Consider the following 20,464-nt stretch of genomic DNA (forward strand, 5'->3'; position numbering starts at 1 on the left):
CTCGCTCTTTTGTGTATTTTTGTTCCCAGTGTCGTCTCGCTCATGGCTTTATGTTTAGAAACACAGCAGATACTAGATGCCCGGAGAGCTGGATCAGTACAAGCACATTTTGTCTTAAAATGACATTTTGCAGTGATCACTTTATTTTGTATTCGTTATTTAAAAGAACCCGACCTGCATATAAATAACTCTTAAAGCACCCGTATTTAGGTAGTTGTTCGCCTGCATCAAGGAGCCTGATTTAACAGCGATAAGTGTTTGACTTAGTTGCTTACATACCTGGTCACATATGCCCAAGTTGTCTTGAATCTTAGCTCAAATGTGGTTAAATAGATGTAAATTAGTCCCAATCCATGTGGGGCCATACTCGCTGAGATGAAAGGAGAAAAATCCAGTTGTTTGTGCTCATCATTTGATATTTTTGTTATTTATTGTAGCCATTGACTTGTTTGCTGAGTGTCATTAAGAGTTCTATAATTGTCACTTTGATTGTTTGTCCACAATGTTTTGTGTTCTATCAGTTTATACATTAATAGCACTTTGAATACATGAGTTTAGGACTACAGTTTTCACTAAATGTACATATGTAAGATTTTTGATGATCAAAACAGGTAATAAATTAAATGTTCTACCATAAATCTTTTTTTTCCCTGCAGCCGTCTCCACAGTAGTTTTACCATAATTTATATCAAAATGCACTTAAAAAAAGTAAAACGAGGCATTGGCCCCGGCTGGAGAATGCCGTCTCCGTGTTCCCTTGCATTTACGGTTTTGGTTTTGTGTGATCAGAATATAGACTGGATATACAGTGTGAAACTAATGTGTTTAAGGAGAATTTTCCCACCTTTCAATCATTGACTGTATATACAGACCTGGACATATCCAGGTGTGATGTCACCCAAACATGGCTCATATGTGCAGTTTGCAGATAACCAGTGTCATCAACACGTTCCACTTGTTAGGTAGAATATAACATGACCAAAGCAAATATTACTGAGCCTGACAAACCACCGAACATTAATCACCTTTGAGGAATTGTTTTGGTATTGTCCAATTGGATGATAATGAAGTTTATTCTAATGATAAAGTGAGCCCAAGTCTCCAATTCCTGGGAACAAAATAATAAAGATTAGAGATCATCTTGTGATCGACTCCCTGGCTGAAGGACTCCTCGACCCCTTCTACTTGATCTGCAAATGAAACAGGGGCACCTTGTTCCTGCAGAAGGAAACGTAGGGCCGAGGGGTGGGGCAGAAGGTGGAACTGGGCTTGGAGTTCAGTGTTTTGAGGTAGAAGATGGCCTTTGGAGGCAGCGTCTGGCAGCTCTTAGTAGCATTGAATTTTCCTCCACCTCAGGCTGTGGGTAGATGCTTCTTGACCGATTTTCGTGTTTCCAACCTTAATGCTAAGCTAACTGTACCTAGGCCTTTAAGCTTTTTTTCAACTGACAGTCATCTGGCCTCCTTGAAATCATTTTCACTTATCAGTAATTCACTTAGTTTCAGTCATCCATTCAGCCTCTTCTTCATACCCTCCCACACCAGGGGAAATCTGCAGAGGCATCAGCTACGACACTTTAATGTTCGCCACATTAAGTCTTTTACAGTCATGCACATCAGTTTCAGTGTTTCTGGCCACACACACAGAATCCAAAGTATCATCACAGTCAAAAAGAACAGTTACAGCTTCTCTTGTTTCATCAGGGAGAGCAAGCAGAGAGAATGAAGACAAAAACCTTGTGATCCAAAACTATATTGTCCCGTCACCTTCCACTTTTCTAACTTGTCCACATTTGTCTCGTTTCCTAGCGGAATAGCCCGCATATCCACTACTGCCTCTGCCACTGCCTCCACTTCTATGGAGATAAATGAATTAGATTACACCGACAGCACACAGCTTCATTTTACAACAGTGCCGTAAACCTTAGATATTGAGAAGAGGAAAACAAAACAAAACAACAACAACAGTAAACAGTTCATCACGAAAATGTCTTTTTCACATTTTATAAAGAGGAAAAAACAAACAAAAAAAACCCAGCACACATCAATAAACACAAAGTGCACGGACGCGTAAGCTGCAGCCCAGGATTTGCTAATTAGAGTTTAGCTTTCGTACGAAGAGTGCGCAGGAACCAGAATGCAGTCATCCCAGACAGAAAGCCCACTGAGCAGAGATGCAGTCCCAAGTGGGGGTATATTGCTGAATGACTGCTTTTCTTTTCTGTTAGATGATTAGAAACTATTGTCAAGCTTTGAATGGAAACCAGGAGGGATGAAAGTGAAAAGAGTGCAATTACACAAGCTTTTGTCAATCGTTTTACTCGGGCAAGGAGGGGGGGGTGGGTGGGTGAGTTAGAGAGGCGAAAGGCTTTTGTCTTCTCTTCTGTGTGATGGTTACTGTCAAATATTGTTTTGGCAAAAAAAAACAAAAAAAAAACAAATGTTTTCTCAACAGTAATTACATACTACATTTAATTAGCCGGAGCAAGCCTGTGCCCAAACAACCCCTGTCAGCTTTTTTTTTTGTTGGACTCCGAGATGAGCAGCGGCTTGTTAACTCGTTTCAACGCCACTGTGTGGATATTAATCTGCGTCAGCGTGATCCCTGCGTCTGATTAGGAAAATTCACAAAGATAATGAGGATCTGCGCTTGCCAGTATTTGTTTATTCTTGCTGGGATATACACCGACGAGCTGTGTGTCTGTGTGTGTGTGTGTGTGTGTGTGTGTGTGTGTGTGTGTGTGTGTGTGTGTGCGTATAGCTCAGAGCACGGCGACAGCTGTGAAAGGCAAAAAAAAAACCCATATTCCCCACATTGTGCAGCAGCAGCACAGTTACAGCATGTGTGCTCTCCTATCATGAGGAGGACGTGTGGTTTGAAGTGATCGCACAGTCCGCAGGTTGGCATAGACCGGGTAGGTCTTTATCTGCCTGGACTTCTTTCCAGTCTTGGGATGCATAGCGATGTTCTCGTACAAGTTTGGCTGTGAGGAAGTAGTAAGGGTTAGTCTTTAAGGTGAAACACACGTAACAAATGATAATGTACTGAGCCACACTGCATTAGCCTGATGGCAGGTTTGTTTCATCAGTATTTAATGAAGAAAATGAATACTTATTCCAGTATTACCACTTATAGAAAAACAGCTGTCTTTTTTCTTTAACCAACCAAATGAATATTCTGAATCCTGCACCACATTATCCAAACCACCCTGTTAGTTGTTGTTAAGCTGCATGAGTTAAGTAAACAGACATTAATCACAGTGTTTCAGGACACCCGGCAATGGGACGTGCCGAATGAAGCGGGATTAACTGTGAAGCGTAACGGCATTGTAATTCAGAGCGTATCTGATGAGGAGGTGCGGGAGTGCCTTAAAAGAGTCAAGTGCGAAGACGAGAGTAGATAGAATGAACAAACCGACGCCTACCTGTCTCTTGGACGGGTGCAGTTTGACCCGGTACTCCTCTCTTCTGCTCTTTTTTCTGTGGTGAAAAACAAGAAAAGAACAAAAAAAAAAACACACAGGGTCAAAGTTATTAGCCGTGCAACAGACTTGCAACTTTTATCACTGAATTCTGGAAGATATGGAACAAGATTAAAAGGAGGTTTTCTGCAGTAGTCAGTGTGGTACCCGCGGCGGTCAAAGCGCTCTCCGTTTGGCGGATCATGGAGGCCACTCACAAATAAGCCACAAAAGGGCGATGGTTCACCATCAAAAACAACTCGAATCTCCAAAAAGCAAACCCTTCAAGTCCAGTGAATTTTACACCGCATCACTTTTGCATTAGACAGTGAAATACTTTGTCAGCACTTTCTCCACCACTGAAAGTCTGTGGTGCTCCACCTCATTAGGGGCTGTGCAGCGTGTCCTGCCACCGATCAGCATCAGGATATAACTCAGGCAAAGATGGAAAAATGACAGTTGGTTTTTGTGCTTTTCTGTGCCACTTTCCCAGGCTTTTCATTCATTTTTGCAGTGTCGTTGTAGGCGTTTGGAAATCGGACCGGTTGACTTTAGAGTCCCAACTAATCAGTGGCACTTTGGGCCACAATTGCACATGCAATGGGGGCAAGAAGTGGTGTAAAATTCACTGCATGTAGCTTCTGCTCAAGCCACTATAAAATTTGCGAGGTTCATTTTAGATGGTGAGGATCTGCTTTTTTGCGTGGCCCCCCCCCCGTTGCGAGTAGCTTTTAGCTCAGCGCCACGGTCCGAATTCCTCATATTCTCCAAGGTGAGAGCGCTCTGACCGCTCTGATTACAGCTAATGGCTCCAATGGCTTTGGACTTAGTTTTGTTCTTACTTATCATACAAAAAAAAAACAAAATAAACCTCCAAAGAACATGTAGTGACAGACCCCGATTAGAAATCACTTGAAGACGTTACCTGTGCCTCATTGCTACGATGAGGATGGCAACTAGTAGAGCAAGTCCAGCAGCTCCAGCCCCGATGTAAATATACATCATGTATAATGACAGGCTGATTCCACCTGGTTATACAGTAAAAATGATATATTAATGGTAAAAAAACAAAACAGGACAGCCTGGCAGCAATGACGTCCAATGAATTCAACAACAAAACAATGTGGTTTTGTAAGTGCACAAAGACACAAGTGGACAAACGCTGACACGTGGCTCAGAGACTTGTCACAGGAATTTGTGGTTTAAGTACATTTGAGTCTTGTGTGCAGTTGTTGTGAATGTGTGAGCCTGCCCTCACACGCATAGTTTCCTTTTTTTCATCATGTTCCATCAGTCATTTCTCCTGAAATCATTTTCAGTTTGAGAAACGATTCACCATCTAGTCATATAGCTGACTGTACACGTGTGTAGTTTCTCTACCTGGAGCAGCAACAGTGAGCTGCACGGTGGTGGTCTGCACACCCACGTCCGTGTTAAAGGTACAGCGATAGAAACCACCGTCTTCCTGTTCAACATCAGTCAGCTGCAGACTGATATCCAGGCTGTCGGTGCAGTTGACTCTGCCCCTGTCGCTGTAGTCCTCACCCACCAGGCCCCCCTCCACCTTTTTACACACTCCAATAATGTTCCAGAGGTGGTAGTTCAGCATCCTCTCCAGAATGACCTGGTAGACGGTGCCGTTGTGCCGGTGGCTGCATCTGATGGACAGGTTGCTGCTCTCCTCCGCTACCAGCTCGGTGTCTGCCACAGTCTCCTCAGGGGGAGGGGGACTTGTACTGTTATCTTGCTGCGGGGGCTCATCTGTAAGGAAGGAGGACACAGCTCGTAAAAAAGTAAAAACATTTAAAATCACACTACTTTATTTAATTTCCATTTCAGTTCTTTTTCAGTCGTTTAACAGGCGCAGATTAATTCATCTCAGAGTTTTCTGCCATGGTCTTTACCTAAATCCTCCACCTGGATGTTCTTGGTCCAGGGTCCCTGAGGGAAGGTCTGGACAGAACACTGGTAGAGCCCAATATCCCGATGAGTGACATTCCTCATGGAAATGCTTCCATCCATAGGCGTGGTCCTCAGGAACTCTATTCTTTCACGGTAATGGTGAGAAAAAGCCACGCCGTACTCTGGATGGAACACAGCCACTGGATTCTTTTGGGGGATTTTGGTCCAGGACACCATGCTGAGGTTGCCAGCCCAGGGACACAAGCAGTCGAGCACCATCCCCTCCTCCAGTCGAACTGTAACGACCTCCTTCTGCTGCACAGCAACTGGACAGACAGGGTGTTTAATCCGTTAATGTGTGAGTTATGAGAGCGTACGCTTCAGACAGCATGAATTTTAACAATGACACCAACTTATACTGAATGAAAAAGAAAGAAAACAACAGAGAAAAAAACAGTAAAAGCAGACCTAACTCAAAAAGGTTCAAATTACCGATTATGTTTGCGTTTGTGGGTCCAGAAACATGAAACGTTTATCCCTTCACATTAAAAAATGATTTCCCCCTTTATTTGAGGCCATCCCTTGGGGAGTTAATGGTAATTAGGCTGATTTGAGCCAGTACACATGAAAACAACTGACAAAAGCTCCACATTTTTTAAAAGCCTTTTATCCAAGATGAATAGCAACTGATTGAGAACTGTTACAAAAGAAAGCGTTCCTGCCATTTATCCCATCCAAGCCGACCAAAAAAAAAAAAGGACTCTGGGATGAAGTTTCTCGTTAAATGACTTGGTTTAAGATCTGAGAACTTCTTAAACGAGTCATAAACGGATTTAAAGATAATGAGCGTTCTGAAAAAGACCCTATGACACAGACTGAGAACATCACTGTCAACGCTGTTAGAAGTCAAAGTATCGCCACGGGACACCACGCCATTCACAAAAATACACAAGCACTTTTGGGTAAATGTCTAAATACAAAAAAATGTGTACCAATTCCATACCTTTAAGAAAAGGGAGAAAGACAAGTACCACGAAGTACCAGCGGTCCTTTTGTACAGCTCCCATCTTGCCTCACAGGGGGAGAATGAAAGCTGCATTGATGAGACGAGCGGAGAGGCGCCCGAGCAGCACTTCCTGCTAGCTCTCCGGCTACTGCGAAACACTTGAGCTATTGGGACACACTTCACGGCAGCCCCACTGTAAGCTCATTCCACACAGAGGGGCGCTTTATCACCAGGATTGGGAGAGGACGACAGGGCTCAGAGCTAACACGTTTTCTTCTGGTTTTCAACACGGGAAAGTCAGCTGAGCTCAAAAGGAGTTTGTGGGAAAAGTTTGTGTTTTCTGAAAACTAAAGGTTCTGCGTGTATTTCTATTCCGTTCCGGTGGTTTTCATCAACAAGCCATAGCTGCAGCACCATGATACCAACCTCACCACAACAGATGTGTTTGAGCCACAAGTTATGTCGTCTTTGTTCTCGCACACACACACACACACACACAAAAATGCTGAAATCGCTTTAATATTCAGATGTAAATACACTTAATTGAATACAAATCATGATACAAAATCAACATAAATGAATGAAACATTCAGCTTTTTAGCAGCTGGGAAAGGTTTTCCAGGCACTTCAGCAGGTAGGAACTCAAAGGTTCCTGCTTGCTCTCTGCATCTGCGGTTAGAAAAATGAACAATTAAAAAGAATAAAGAAGCAAAAGCTCATGTGCAAATGCAGTGCCTGCACATGTGCCGACCTTCTTCAATCGAACCAAATAACCGCATACCTTTTTTCGAGATGCTCTGCGCCTCCTCGATTTTCAGCCGAACGGTGGGACACTTCAGTGTAGTCTTGGCCTTCCGAGAGGAAAGGAGTTAAAAGAAACGACTATTTTTTGTGTACATGACAGGACAAAGAAGAATGAAGACCTCCCAAGGTTTGACCTAATCTACTATGTCGCAGATAAACCGTACCAGCCGATGCAGACACAATCAGCGGATCTAAAGTCATAGTGTTGGGGTGCAAGAGTGTGAAGGTACCCTCTGATTGTTGTGGAGCAGGGCCCACAGTGCAGATGCCCCCATACAGCGGGTTTCCACCTCTCTACTTTCCAGGCAGGAGAGCAAGACCTTCACGGCTTTGTCTGGGAGAAAGACGTGTAGATAATCAGTGGAATTAGATTAGCGAGACGTGTTTTTTTTATTTCAAACTAAAAAAAAAAAAAAAAAAGGTTGCTAAATTTGAAAAGGTACTTTCACGGGGGAAATAACAGAAACACCTGTTAAACACTGACATGGCCGAAGTACATGAAAATGTGTCTCTATGTGTCACATTGACCTACGTGTCACACCACACGTCCATATTGGCTTTGATCAGATAAGAAGCCGCACTACACGTTTCCTGTAACCTGAATGATTGATTGGGTTTAAAAAAACTGTACACAAGTTCTGCAGGAAACCAACCCCCCCCCCCCAAAAAACTGTCAAATGAGTTTCCATGCACCTAGCCCCCTTGGATCTGCAGCTAGCAAAGCACAGCGGACACACACACACACACACACACACACACACACACACACACACACACACACACACACACACACACACACACACACACACACACACACACACACACACACACACACACACACACACACACACACACACACACACACACACACACACACACACAACCTTTGTCTCAGTGACTTCCTCCACTTTCTTCATCCAAGTGCTTAAGATTCTTTCATCTTTGTGCACCTGCAGCTTTAGTCTGACAAAATGAAAAGTGACCTAGTTTAACTGAAAGTAAAATGTAGTAAAAAAAACAAATGCAAACATTTGCAAATGTCATAGATAAACATTTCATTCACATTAGAGCACAGAAAACATATCAAATGCTGAAAATGGGAAATTTTTACTCATATTTATGAAAAACTATTCGCTCTCACAGAACTTGATGGCGGTAGAAGTGGGACAGAAGTTTACCCACTGTGTAACATCCTCTCTGCTTTTAACAACAGACCGTAAAACGTCTGTTGTTGGACCTTTGGGAGAGGAGGGTTGGACCGTCTGCCTGGAGCGCTGGCTCCAGGCAGAAGTATGTGGTTTAGCATTGAAACAAGCAAAGCATACGATTTCAACACTTTCTATGTTCCACTCTGATTAGAACATGACATCTGCAAAGCATTGCATTCTGTTTTTATTCACTTTTTACCAAGCATGCCATCTTTTTTGGAATTGGAGTTATATTTGAGGAACATTTTTATTTTTGTGGCTTAATTTATCCAAATCATTGAGAATTGTGAGAATGCTGATTAAGCATCTCTTATTATTTCAACATCTTAGTTCTTCCGTATTTTTTTTTTGTCATTTAACTACTTCTGCATATTTTGAGTGATTTCAACAATTTTGGTCTCAAAACGTTCAGCTTGTTCAGGAGATTTATGCTCTATCTTTTGGTGTTTTATAACTTTTATACTTTTTAAAATATTTCACTTTTAGTTTTGCTCCTTCTTGGTTTTTATGAATGGGGAGTCAGCAGAGCCACTTATAATTTTTTGCTTTTTCTGATATTCAACTAAATTTTATACAGTTTAGCTTCCATCCATCCATTTTCTATACCGTCAATCCGTCGGTCGGGTAGCGGGACAGTTTAACTTACAGAAACAAATTATACCTTAAAATGTAGGAAAATGTGTCTTCTTTCACCAATGTAACTACCAAAGAGCTGACATTTCAGCTATGAGCCTCAAAGCGAGAGAAACTTTTCAAATTCTCTCACTAACTTCAATGGAACATTGGTCTGACGCACCTTTTCAAACTGCAGAAAATAACTTTCTGCTAAATTTTAAAATTGTTCTGCATTGTTTCTCATCTTTCTGAATTTTTTTTACTTTTTATTTTGCATTTTCTTCTCTTTTCTGTAGTTTTCTTCCTTCATCTAGCTCCAGGTCCTTTCAAAAATACCTTTCAGGCTTATTGAAACTTCAGCAAATAAATTTCTCCAACTTTTAGTTTTTTTTTTAGCATGGTCAGCTAACCCCATTCAGCTCATCAGCATTCTCATTTTTTCTAGCATTACTTCCTTCTCTGAAACGCAGATTCGCTGCTCCGATACTATGTATAATGGTGACACTGAACATGTATCAAACGCCACTCTATACACTAAGGCCTTAAAAATTTACACTATTGCTTTTTGCCACAAATCCCAGTGGGTAAGAAGGTCAATTTTACCCAGGAGAGGTTTAAACATGGAGCTACATCCAGGAAGGTGTTAACAAGGCATATCTACAAGTAATTACTAGAAACAGAGGAAAACAGCTAGTCCGGCTTATGCTGAGCTAGACTTGAGGATTTATTCAAAACAGTCTTCTAAAACCTGACCACTAACTTGAAACTGTTCACCATTTGTCTATTTTCTTTTATTTCTCAGCCTCTAAAGAAACTAGAAGCATGAGATTAAAACCATTTAAGGTTGGACTTACAGCGTTCATTGTAAATGACTGACTTGGCACTCACGTTGCCGTTTCTTTAAATTCAAAACAGTAGGCGTGAATTGAAAATGTCGATACGACATTCATGTGGCGGATAGGCTTGAAAGACAAAAATGACATGTCACCAAAGGTCATAAATGGGTTAAAGAGCGCGCAAGAGATGGATTAATCTTCTCAAGTGATTTAATGTGAATAGTTTTCTAAAAATGTTTAAAATCGAATGTAAGGAAACTTCTAGTTGCCATCTGAGTGCATGCAAAACCAGATTAATTTTAGGTCCTAAGTGCTTCTTTTGTGCTTCTTCAGTACTTGTAAGGAATCGATATAGACAATCCCCACTTCCCTTTCATACCATTGGTGATGACATGCGACTTGTTGGCAGGGCAGAAGCAGAGGTTGTGAAGGGTGAGAAGTGCGTGTCGCCGATGCAGTGCCAGGTCTGCCAGCAGTTCCAGGGCTCCATTCACCCGGAGGATACTTTGCTGGCCATCCTCACTCGATGAGATACTGACCAGCAGTCTAAGCCACATGCCAAGGAGGCTCCCACCACCAGCGCCTGCTGCCGGAGCCTTTACACCAGCTGCCTTGGGCAGGGGCACGGACAGGAAAGCTTGCAGGAAATTATTCTAAGAAAAGACGACAGTTTTAGCATTAAATGATGAGATCATTAACTGCTGCTCTGGAGTTCAGAAACCAATTCTGCAGACAGAACAGGGCAGGTGTGAAGGAGATGCAATTTACAGCCACATGACACCATGTATCACAGGGGTTATTTTTATTTGACTTGTGAAATTGTTTCTCACATCAGTTAATCAGAAAATGAAAACCTTTCAATCAGAAGGGAGAATATTCCACTTCCTCCACTCTGACTACTTCAAAGCAAATATTATCACTAAGCTATGCATTACCAGTCTGATCATTGTCTCACTTGTCTTGCTCAATATGACATTTTAGATAGTGCAAGTGTACCTTTTGCAGGATGCATCTGCAGTCTCGTGATACAGCTAGGTTGGTCAAGAGAGAGAATGCCAGATTCTGGATGGGGCTGTTGTCTGGGGCAAGTGATGTCAGCTTCATGACAGAGTGCATCAGAGAGCTACCGGAGGAGCCTTTAGATCCTGGGACCACGCTGGGGCCACTGCCACAGACAGAACTGCATGCTGGGAACGGAAAAGAGTACTTCGATTAACATGTTCTTTTGTAGTTACAATAAAGGGGACAAAGAAAAAGACAAGTTAGTCTTCTCACATCGCCATGCCAACCGCTGACTTCAGCACTGTAACAGCACAGCAGATCATGGCTGAACTTCTGTTTCCAATCCTTATGAGGGGAAAGTCACATGTTTTACACAAGTCTGCACAAATATATCACCTTGCACTAAAGCATTTGGTGAAATCTGATTAGTAGACTGAAGGATCCCACTGCTGGAATACACCTTCAGTGTGAAAAGTGACAATCTGCCAATCAATCTGCCAACCGACAACATTTAAATTAACAATCAGCCGCTAACATATATATATTTTTTAAGGACAATGCTCACGATGATTTGTTGTAAACTGATTAACAATTAAACTCCCTAATGTTTGATGTGAGTAGCCTTTCATCCCACTAAACATGCAAACACGACACTGCACACTGCTGACTTTTACAGTGGCTTCAGTGAAGTTAATGGGGAGTGCTTACCATAGCAGTAAAAATCCATCTAATGCTCCTCATAGTTGCTGTATGTACTCCTACTAAACTACATTTATCCACTTTTAGCATCAATATAAGTCCAACTCAATAATGAAACACTGTAGCAACTGCTTGCTTCTTTCTGTTTATCTTAAAGCTGGCTTGGCTTAAATAAAGACTGGTCCCATTCGGTTGCACGGCTGTCTGACATTTTCCCAAAACATCTCTGCATGGCTACGTGTAAACTTACTTTTATTGTGTAAAGACTATCTCACAAAATGACCAATATAATGAAGAGAAGTGGAATGTGCATGTGAGGGAATGTCAAATACTGAACTGCTGACACTGACAAGCTATAACCACTAAAAACTTAAGACATGAATTAAGAGTGCATGAATCAGAAAGCTTTAAAACATCCATGATAGGTTTGCATGTCTAAATCATCATTCACCATAAAGGCATGTAAACACTAACAGATATCACTGAAATAAGCGATGAAAATAAAACTCTATTTTGGCACCACGTTCAAATCAGTGTAACTGGCGTGCCTAATTATTTAATACAAAATAAGATAAATGAACAAGCTTCTCTCTGAAGTCACTGACAAGACAGTCGGACACTGATTGATGTCGCTGTTGTTGTTGCTTATTGGAGAACACGACAGCTGGTTGGTCATGCTAATCATACAATGTTACCACAGAGCAACAGACGTGTGGTGATGTTAGCCTGAGGTTCTCTCAATACCCATCAGGATATTATTGACAAATTGTCACGCGAGTTCTACTTTAAAATAAACCGCTCTGATATGAAATAAAAAAAAAAAAAAACAAGCCAGCTGCAACCTCAAAAATAATGAACTGCTTTGCAACCATGTAACATATGGGGCATGTCATTGCAGGTTAAGTGTAGAAAAAAGTGGTTTTCTATTTTTTTTTTTTTTCTTCCTTGTACTAGCAGAGCTAACAAAGCTCTGGATGAAGGTGGGAGACGTGAGATGAAAGAGTCAGTAGAAATGTGGGAGTCTCAGGAGACTGAATGGTAGCCTGAGGGTGGATGGTGTAATACTAAGCCTGACTGCATGCAGCCTGAACACAACCTGCTGTTCAGTTAACCTTTAGAGAAATACTGGCTCTGACTTCAGTGATTTCTGGTGGTTCGCTGCTTGAGCTTATTGGGGGTCGAAAGCATGCGAGTTTAGATCAGCGTGTACAAAGGTACCCGCTGAACTGCTGCTAAACAAATACGAGCAATAGAGCCACATCTAAACATATATATTCAGACATGTTCTCCAGTATTGATAAAAAAAACATACTTTCCTGTTTGATGAAACTGATTTGTGTTACACAACTATATCAGACATAGACACAAGATCAAAAAGAGGTCATGAGCTGTAAGTCAAAGCAACATTTCCCTTCAGTTACTTCCTGTTAAATCTCAAGTCTGTTGGTGTGCTAGTTTTCACAAACAGTTTTTTACATTTTCATAATGGAAATACCGACATCTCTTGCAACACAGGGATGTTCTGTTCCTCCCCACATCATCTCCCACTGGTTTGCCACTAGTTTCAATTCATGCAGTGAGACAGGCTATGGATCCTGACACTGTGCCCATTGTGACTGGCAGGCAACCAGAAAACTGCTCTTATACAGTGAGACACAATGTTGTCCATTGGTCACTGCAGAGGACAATGGGATTCTTAGTGCAAAAGTGTGTGTGACTCAGAATGCTGACTGCAGACAGAGGCGAGGGGGAAGGCACGGGCCAGGCACAATGCCTGCAGACACACACACACACACACACACACACACACACACACACACACACACACACACATGCAGACCTGCTGTGCAGTTGGCCGTATAGATACACAGAAGCTCCAGTGCCGCCTCCATGGTGGGGTCGTCCAACAGAAGCCACGGCCAAAAAGCAGCGATGGCTAGTGTTAGGCGGGCATCTGTGGCAACCACCTACACACACAAATACAAACACATTAGGCGGGGCCAAAGGCCGACTTGGAAGGATTACAGATTCACACTTGATAAAAAGGTCAAATAGACATAACCCGATGCAGACAACACCATCAACAAAGCTGTGATCCACCTTAAAATAACTCCTAAAATGAGAGTGGAATACAGATGAAATATGACTGACATTTAGTCCAAGGTAACCACCAGTGACTAAAAGGCCACTTAAAAAAGGGAAACCAGCTAATATGCACTAAAAGTAATGACACATAAAGCTCAAGAAGCTAAACTTGCTGAAATGTTGTCAGTGCCAGGCACATTTAGGTGCTTCTCATTTAAAGACACAGCATCGGTACTCTGAGGTTCCATTAAAAACCAATTAGCAGTGGGGAATTAAAAAGCAGGCAGACACTCACTTTGCATTCATCGTTGCGGTAAAGAGTGCTCCGCAGGATCTCCAGAGTCAGCTTGACTTCCTTTAAATAGCCCCCTTCCTGATAATATGGAAAAACAAAACAAAGAGCAATAAGTTTAATTGTCCCAGTTTAAAAACAACCTTGACTGCACCAATTAAAGACTTAACAAGAAGAGCAAGAGAACTTTCTGCTGAGTAGCACAGTGCATATTTATAACATTTACACAAAAAACTCTTTGATGTTGGATCGGTTTGTTATTTTTTTCCCCCAAAAAAAGAAAGAAAAGAAGACAGAGGCAGCTCCTCCAAGTTTCCAGCCAGTCTCGGCTCACCTTTTTGCGAAGAGAAGCCTTGCCAGGTCGGACTGACTCCAGCTGGAGATGGGAATGAGTCTGTTTCAGCTGCTGCACACAGCTGTCAATTAAACCGACTGGAAGACAAGACAGTGAGAGGCTCAAAACGGGTTGAAATGATACAGATTTGATTTTTTATTTTATTTTTTTCAGTTAACAAACTGACTGAACTAAGGATCAATGGTGTTTGGGAACTTTGGGGAGTAGTTCTTTTCAGAGTGAGACACATAATGAGAGAGGGCTAAAAATACAGGTTTACAAACAGAAACTGCTGCTCAGGTGACAGCTCCATGCGAGCCTGATTACTGGGGAATTTACCTTTGGCAGCATAGCTTTGAGCCGTGGGACTGCAGGCAAGCAGTGTCATCAAGGCTCTAGCTGTAGGCTTCTTTAGCGGGTCCTGAAGGGTCCTCTTCTCAAAGCTCTGACAGTTACAGAGGGACACGGCGATCGTTACAGACTGCCGTACGCAGAAAACTTCCAAAACTTAGCCATGAGATATGCACGGTATGGATCTCAAACATAACATTTATAAATAATAATCCTGAGATTAGCAAAACGCTGCTGCAGTCGACGTGACCATCATGCATCCCTCCACCAACCTGCAGCAACAGTTCGCACAGCTCGCTGGCCAAGGGACCATTTAGGACGTCTGACAGAGAGGTGCCGTGTTTCGACTCGGAGCTTGAGAGCTCCTCACTGCGGCACTTTGCCTCCTCTGTGAAAACTGTAGAGAGAAACTGCAGGGCCACTGTGTGGAGAAGAGGGTCCGCAAACTCCTCACTCACACACTCTGATATTGTTCCTGCAGATACGCAGAGAAAAAACAAAAGCATGAGTTTGGTAGAAGAGATTTCTCAAAGAATATGACTTGATCACAATGAGATGAAACAGTAAATCTATTCTTTAAGCATTTGATGGATTGGCCTGTGACTCAGTTTGTGGAGAACACACCAGTCATTTGAATGAGTGTGCCCAGATAAATAAACACCATAAACATTACAAACACCTCCTTACAAAATACACACACAAAGACTCAGCATTTATTATTTACTGGAAACATCAGACTTTCCTGCTTAGTCAGAGAGGGAAATATGAGTGGGAGGAGTAGTGGTAGAGTAATTATCATTTCCCCGCATCTACTGAAGAAAGTTTATACAAACAATCATGATTAAACCAGCATGCTGAGATAATCTAGGCGTAATTAAGGCTAAATGCTAGCTCAGATTTTATTTGGCCATCTGCCATGATCGGCACTGTTAGCCCAATTATGACAATCGGTCTTTTATGATGTAAAACCTCGTCTCTTTGAGCAAGATCCTGTCTGCTAGCTTCAGTAAGCTATTTCCATTAAACCATCCACAAAAAAATACAATGAATGTGAACGGTGATCCATAATATATAATTGCACAACTGACTCTGCCCTGTGATCTAGAGTAATTACTTTTCTCACTCTCTCTGTGTACCTGCAAATGTCCGCCAGCGTCTCCCGAGCGCAGCAGAGACAGATGGGTGCGATGTTGAGCTGTCCCTCTTCACCAAAGTGGCCAGGAGCATAAACACATCTTTCCAGCACACACAAACCACGTTCCGGGTACCTGCGTCTGAGGGGGGGGAAGGGGTGAGTCACGAATTTTATGACACCAGACGACCGCAAAGCCACACGCAGATCGCACTGTAGGGCAAACTGCAGATAGAGTGAAGCAAATGGCTATATGTGACTTGCATGGGAGGGATTTTTTTTCTCCCTCTTGCCTATCGGAAATGAGGATAATCTTGTTCATAAACACTTTTACCAACTTCATTTCATGTAGATGTTCTCTCGTGTGTATATGGGTCTGACCTAATCCTTTGGTGTCCAGCATGAGAACAGCCACCAGAGTAGACAACAGCTGTTTCAGGAGGTCCAGCTGGCCAATCAGCTCCGAGCACGACCCCAGCAGTTTGGAAAAGCTGGACACAAACTGAAGCACGGTGACAAACTAGAGAGACACACACACACACACACACATACATACAGGTGGATTTAACGACAACGCAGGCAAACAAACAATTATTGAGCTGTCGAGGTTGGAGGGAGAAAAAAAGTAACCAAAAAAAAAATGTTGATGCTTTGAGCAACAGCTTGTTAAGTATTCCACCCACGCTGAAATCTGGTGGTGTCCTCAGATAACCCAGTGATGCGCAGGAACTGGAGCCGTGTGCCAACCCACGCATTTTGTAATGGGTCATAGAGTAATAAGACAAATAAATAAATAAAAAATAGAAAAGTTGGAAAAACTGTTCGAAACTATGTTCCTATCAGTGTTTGTCACCTGACTCTTGATGTCTTCTCTCTCTCCAGGAAGGATGTTGGGTGTCCTCAGCTCAGATAAACATTTCTGAATAGGCCCAATATCCACTAGACTGAGGGGGGGGGGATAAACACGTGTTAGCAAGAAACTAGTTCGAGGTGATTAGAACTACAATGACCAATAACTGAAGATGACATATGCACTGACTTATTTAATCTTTCATGATTAAAAACGACAGAAAATTACATTGCTGGGGCTCAAAATGTTGGTTTTCTGATTTGTCTTTACACTGAGTCACTTGGAATTGAGCTGCATGATTTATTTTTTAAACAAATTCAGAACTGTGACATAACTATATGCTCAATGACCTGAAGTCTAATCTTCTCAACGCTTGACTCATTTTCAGCTGCATTCGCAAAAACATGTTAAGTAGGGAGCTGGTGATGTTTACGTGGACTGAGACTGTGGCTTCTTACCTCGCCAGGACCTGGAGGAGTTGGTTATGTCGGATGGCAGTGAGAGTGAAATCTGGCAAGATGGCCAGTAGGTTGGTCAGCAGGCCACAGTGGGCCGTCAAGAGGTCTGGAGTTACCATGACAACAGGCTCCGCGGCTAAGGGCTCGCCCTGTTGGGAGTCCTGCGTGGTAGCAGAGTTGCTTGTGTCTGTATCGCTCTGGCCTGTGAGACACACATCGATAGAGAGCTAACAGACTTGTCATCCAACAGTTCACATCTCTGTCTGTCTCCAGCGACACCCTGACCACATGATCAAAAGCGTGTAACCAAGGTAAAATAACAGAGAACAATGTCCTACTTTTTGGACTGTATATTTAAGAGTGGTTTTAGTTTATAATTGTTCCGAAGCTCGGTTTCCGAAGGAAAATAATGTGAACTATTATGGGCTGTGATAACTATGCAAACACTGTTAAAAATGATTGTGTACAGAAGTGTGCACACGTGCATTCACAGACATTTCTCTCGGTAGTACCTTGAGCCATCAGTCTGCTGGCAGGTGTGTCCTCTGTGAAGCTCAGCGGGGAGGGAGCCTTTGTGGTGTGTGGCGCTGAGCCTCTCATCTGCATTGGACAACAACAAGTTGTAAGGATCGATTTGACTTAAAAGAAAACTCTTGTATTCAAAGATCGTTTGTTCCCCATCTTTTACAGGTTAAAATTGTTAAAAAGGAACAATAATTCAGGCGAGTAACAGTGCAGTAATGTTACTCAGAGTAAAGACAGTGAAGGCTTCTGATAACTAAAAGATCGAAAAAACACATCCAGGAGTTGAAGTTTGTTCAAATCTGAAAAATAAAACAAAATAAAAAAGGACAACAAACTGAAGCTGTGAAGTATACCGTCACTGATAACATCTGGTGACATGGGTCACTCTGAAGAGGCTGCTAGTTGTGTTAGAAATGCATGAACATACTCATGTCAGGATGTGGTGAGGAGTGATTCATCCTCATACCTGTGTGTCGGGCAGCTTCACATGAAACTTAAACCACAGTTTAATAAAATTGTGGTTTTAAAAAAAAAGCAGCATTCTGAGTAAGTTATTTTAAAAGTAAAACAGCAGCTGGCTGCCATCATTATCAGTTTATCTTGCCGTCAAACCCAGACGCACTCACTGGGAAGGCTGCAGGTAAATTAGCACATATTGTGTGATATCAGTAATGGTGTTATGGCTGAGAGTTTTAGCAGTTAATTGTGGGTTAGGCAGTGCAAACCAACTCTCTAGCTAGAACCTTTTTTCCTGAAGAATGCCGCTCAAAAAGCAGCGAGTTCTGCGGCAGACATAACGGAGGTTTTGAAAGTTAAAGCGTGGCAGAATAATGGCAAGAAAAAGGCATTTCCACTTCGATGTTGAAACTCTCCCCTCGAATTACATGGCAGCCATTTCACAGTTGCCAATTAGTGTGTTTGTGTTCAATACAAGACAATATACACATATATAAAAAAAGAAAAAAACGTACAAGAGAATTGCTAACCACAGTGCTGGAGGTGGAGAGTGAGCTGGAGGGTCTGCTCGAGTCGGTGGTGGGGGGTGGTGGTTCATATCTCCAAAACCACAAAGAATTCTCAGAATCTACACAAGCGCATACACTAAATCAAACAAACTCTCTGACACAAAAGTAGAAACTTACACATAACTGCAGCTATAATTGCATTTTCTCTCTGTAATCCAACATGGAGACTGTTCCTGTGAATCAGATCTTACCCTCTGAAGTGCTCTCATGACCGCTGGGACCAGTGCTAGCACCAGCAACAGGTTGGAGATGGAAGGTGTACCTGCCGCGGTAACAAATGGAGGCAGACAGAGCCACGCTTTGGAAATATTGACAGTGGTAGAGCAGAGCCTGCAGCGCTGGAAGACCCACCAAGGACACACCGGTCACTTCATCGTGGACACATGGGTGCTGGAGGAGAAGAAGTGAAAGCAGAGAGGAGAGATTTGTCAACTTATCGTTATACGAAAAGATAAAAAGGTTAAGACAGGTTAAACGTACATGTTAAGATGTGGCGTTGTTATAAGAGTTTAAAAACAGTCACTTCACATCGACGGGATGACATTATGTGTCCTAGTTTTATTGTTTTGTGTGTCTTTCGCCCAAAAAAGCTCCTCCACAGCTCGTCACCAACTACATTCTTTTGTTTCATTATTCGCTCTGTTGAGCCCTTTGAACAGTTTCAACACCACATCCAGAATAGCTTTCCAACACGTAGCTCCCTACACAAGTAACTGCATCCTAATTTAGGATGCTTCTGGTGTTCTGACACAGAAAGTGAATTCATCTGTATGCCCGCACCCCATTACAGCTTTAATCCAGCAACACTCCCAACGACAGGGATGAGTGGGATTAGGAATAGAAAGGCACGGAACTAGAGGGGATCCAGACAGAGAAAAACAGAAAGAGAGGGAGGAGAGAAAAAAAAAAGAAAAAGAGAGAGTTCATGGTCTGTAAAAGCTTTTTAACGGTCTGGCAGATCTGCTGACCTGCCAGTGGGAGTCCTTGGCTTCCTCTGCATTGGCAGGCATAGGCATCACCAGCAAGTTCTGCAAGATAAATGCAGCCTGGACACACAAACCATAAAAGAAGAGAGAGAAAAACGCACACACACACACACACACACACACACACACACACACAGAGGGTTAAGTTTGGACAGCATCAGCAACAGTGCCATCTGCCTGTATTTGGCCGGTAATGCATAGTAGTTCAGCCTTATTTTCTTCCAACTGATCAAGTGAAAGTTGAATTTCGAATGAAATTAGCAAAGTAAAGCTTTCATCTATCGACCTGCAACAACAGAAACAAAGTGTAACTTGGAATTGATAGCAGTAGAAGACGTGAGAGGTTTCTGTGTCACAGCGAATGCAGAACGGAGCTGCGGCTCTCGCACTGTACCTCTCTGCGGACCATGCTGCTCTCCTGCTGATCCAGGAGGATGTTGAGCAACGTTCCCCACAGACCTCCGCTGATGTTCTGACAGCTGGCGCACAGAGCCTGGCACCCACTGGGCCTCGAGGACAGAGCAGCACCTAAACCAAGGCTGGCAAATCTCACCTGACAGGACGGGGGGGAAAGGAGGGAACATCCATTAAGGTTTATGTTTGTGAAGATAAAATAAACGAATAAAGGGAAAGAGAGAGGACTATAAAAAACCAAGATGTGCACACATCTGCAGAGTAAAAATGGACTTCGTATAAGCTGCTGATGTAATGGGATGCCTAACTATAGGATCATTAAATGCAAGATTTGGCAATGTTGGTTATTCTTAATTCTAGAGAAGCACTTCAATTGTTAATAGCAAAGACATTCTTCTTAGTCTGGGGACACTCTTAGACTGACGTGTGTGGGAATTATTTTGGAAAAAGACAGATTTTTGTAAGAAAAGCTGTCGTGTG

The 20,464-nt window shown here is 42.5% G+C and overlaps 2 protein-coding genes across 3 annotated transcripts in view; both read right to left on the bottom strand.

Annotated features, from left to right (window-relative positions):
• Positions 1–1,560: 1,560 nt before the first annotated feature.
• cd226 (CD226 molecule) lies at positions 1,561–6,668 on the bottom strand. Of its 2 annotated transcripts, none has more exons than XM_072378210.1 (6): positions 6,366–6,668; positions 5,365–5,688; positions 4,841–5,221; positions 4,386–4,488; positions 3,425–3,479; positions 1,561–1,855 (listed from the first exon to the last, which is right to left on the bottom strand). In XM_072378210.1, the coding sequence occupies exons 1-6, from the start codon at positions 6,427–6,429 to the stop codon at positions 1,829–1,831; spliced, it is 954 nt and encodes a 317-aa protein (XP_072234311.1). In that variant the 5' UTR covers positions 6,430–6,668; the 3' UTR covers positions 1,561–1,828. The 2 variants fall into 2 exon arrangements, with proteins under 2 accessions (XP_072234311.1, XP_072234310.1); XM_072378209.1 differs by lacking the exon at positions 1,561–1,855 and adding an exon at positions 2,645–2,983 and having other exon boundaries at positions 6,366–6,667.
• A 188-nt stretch (positions 6,669–6,856) lies between these two features.
• Positions 6,857–20,464, bottom strand: part of rttn (rotatin) — a 29,870-nt gene continuing 16,262 nt past the window's right edge. The window contains exons 31-49 of the mRNA XM_072378343.1: positions 19,965–20,123; positions 19,553–19,630; positions 18,776–18,974; positions 18,546–18,643; positions 17,547–17,634; positions 17,035–17,236; positions 16,580–16,670; positions 16,108–16,246; positions 15,731–15,868; positions 14,867–15,069; positions 14,583–14,688; positions 14,244–14,341; positions 13,913–13,990; positions 13,373–13,499; positions 10,828–11,018; positions 10,211–10,484; positions 7,403–7,506; positions 7,150–7,219; positions 6,857–7,037 (exon numbers count right to left, since the gene is read on the bottom strand). Of these exons, the coding sequence (XP_072234444.1) occupies positions 6,958–7,037; positions 7,150–7,219; positions 7,403–7,506; positions 10,211–10,484; positions 10,828–11,018; positions 13,373–13,499; positions 13,913–13,990; positions 14,244–14,341; positions 14,583–14,688; positions 14,867–15,069; positions 15,731–15,868; positions 16,108–16,246; positions 16,580–16,670; positions 17,035–17,236; positions 17,547–17,634; positions 18,546–18,643; positions 18,776–18,974; positions 19,553–19,630; positions 19,965–20,123 (2,523 nt within the window). The 3' untranslated portion in view covers positions 6,857–6,957. The remainder of the gene's footprint in view (positions 7,038–7,149; positions 7,220–7,402; positions 7,507–10,210; positions 10,485–10,827; positions 11,019–13,372; positions 13,500–13,912; positions 13,991–14,243; positions 14,342–14,582; positions 14,689–14,866; positions 15,070–15,730; positions 15,869–16,107; positions 16,247–16,579; positions 16,671–17,034; positions 17,237–17,546; positions 17,635–18,545; positions 18,644–18,775; positions 18,975–19,552; positions 19,631–19,964; positions 20,124–20,464) is intronic.

The sequence above is a fragment of the Leuresthes tenuis genome, unplaced genomic scaffold (genome assembly GCF_036924035.1).
Source record: "Leuresthes tenuis unplaced genomic scaffold, fLeuTen1.0.hap1 SCAF_24, whole genome shotgun sequence".
Classification (NCBI taxonomy): Eukaryota; Metazoa; Chordata; class Actinopteri; order Atheriniformes; family Atherinopsidae; genus Leuresthes; species Leuresthes tenuis.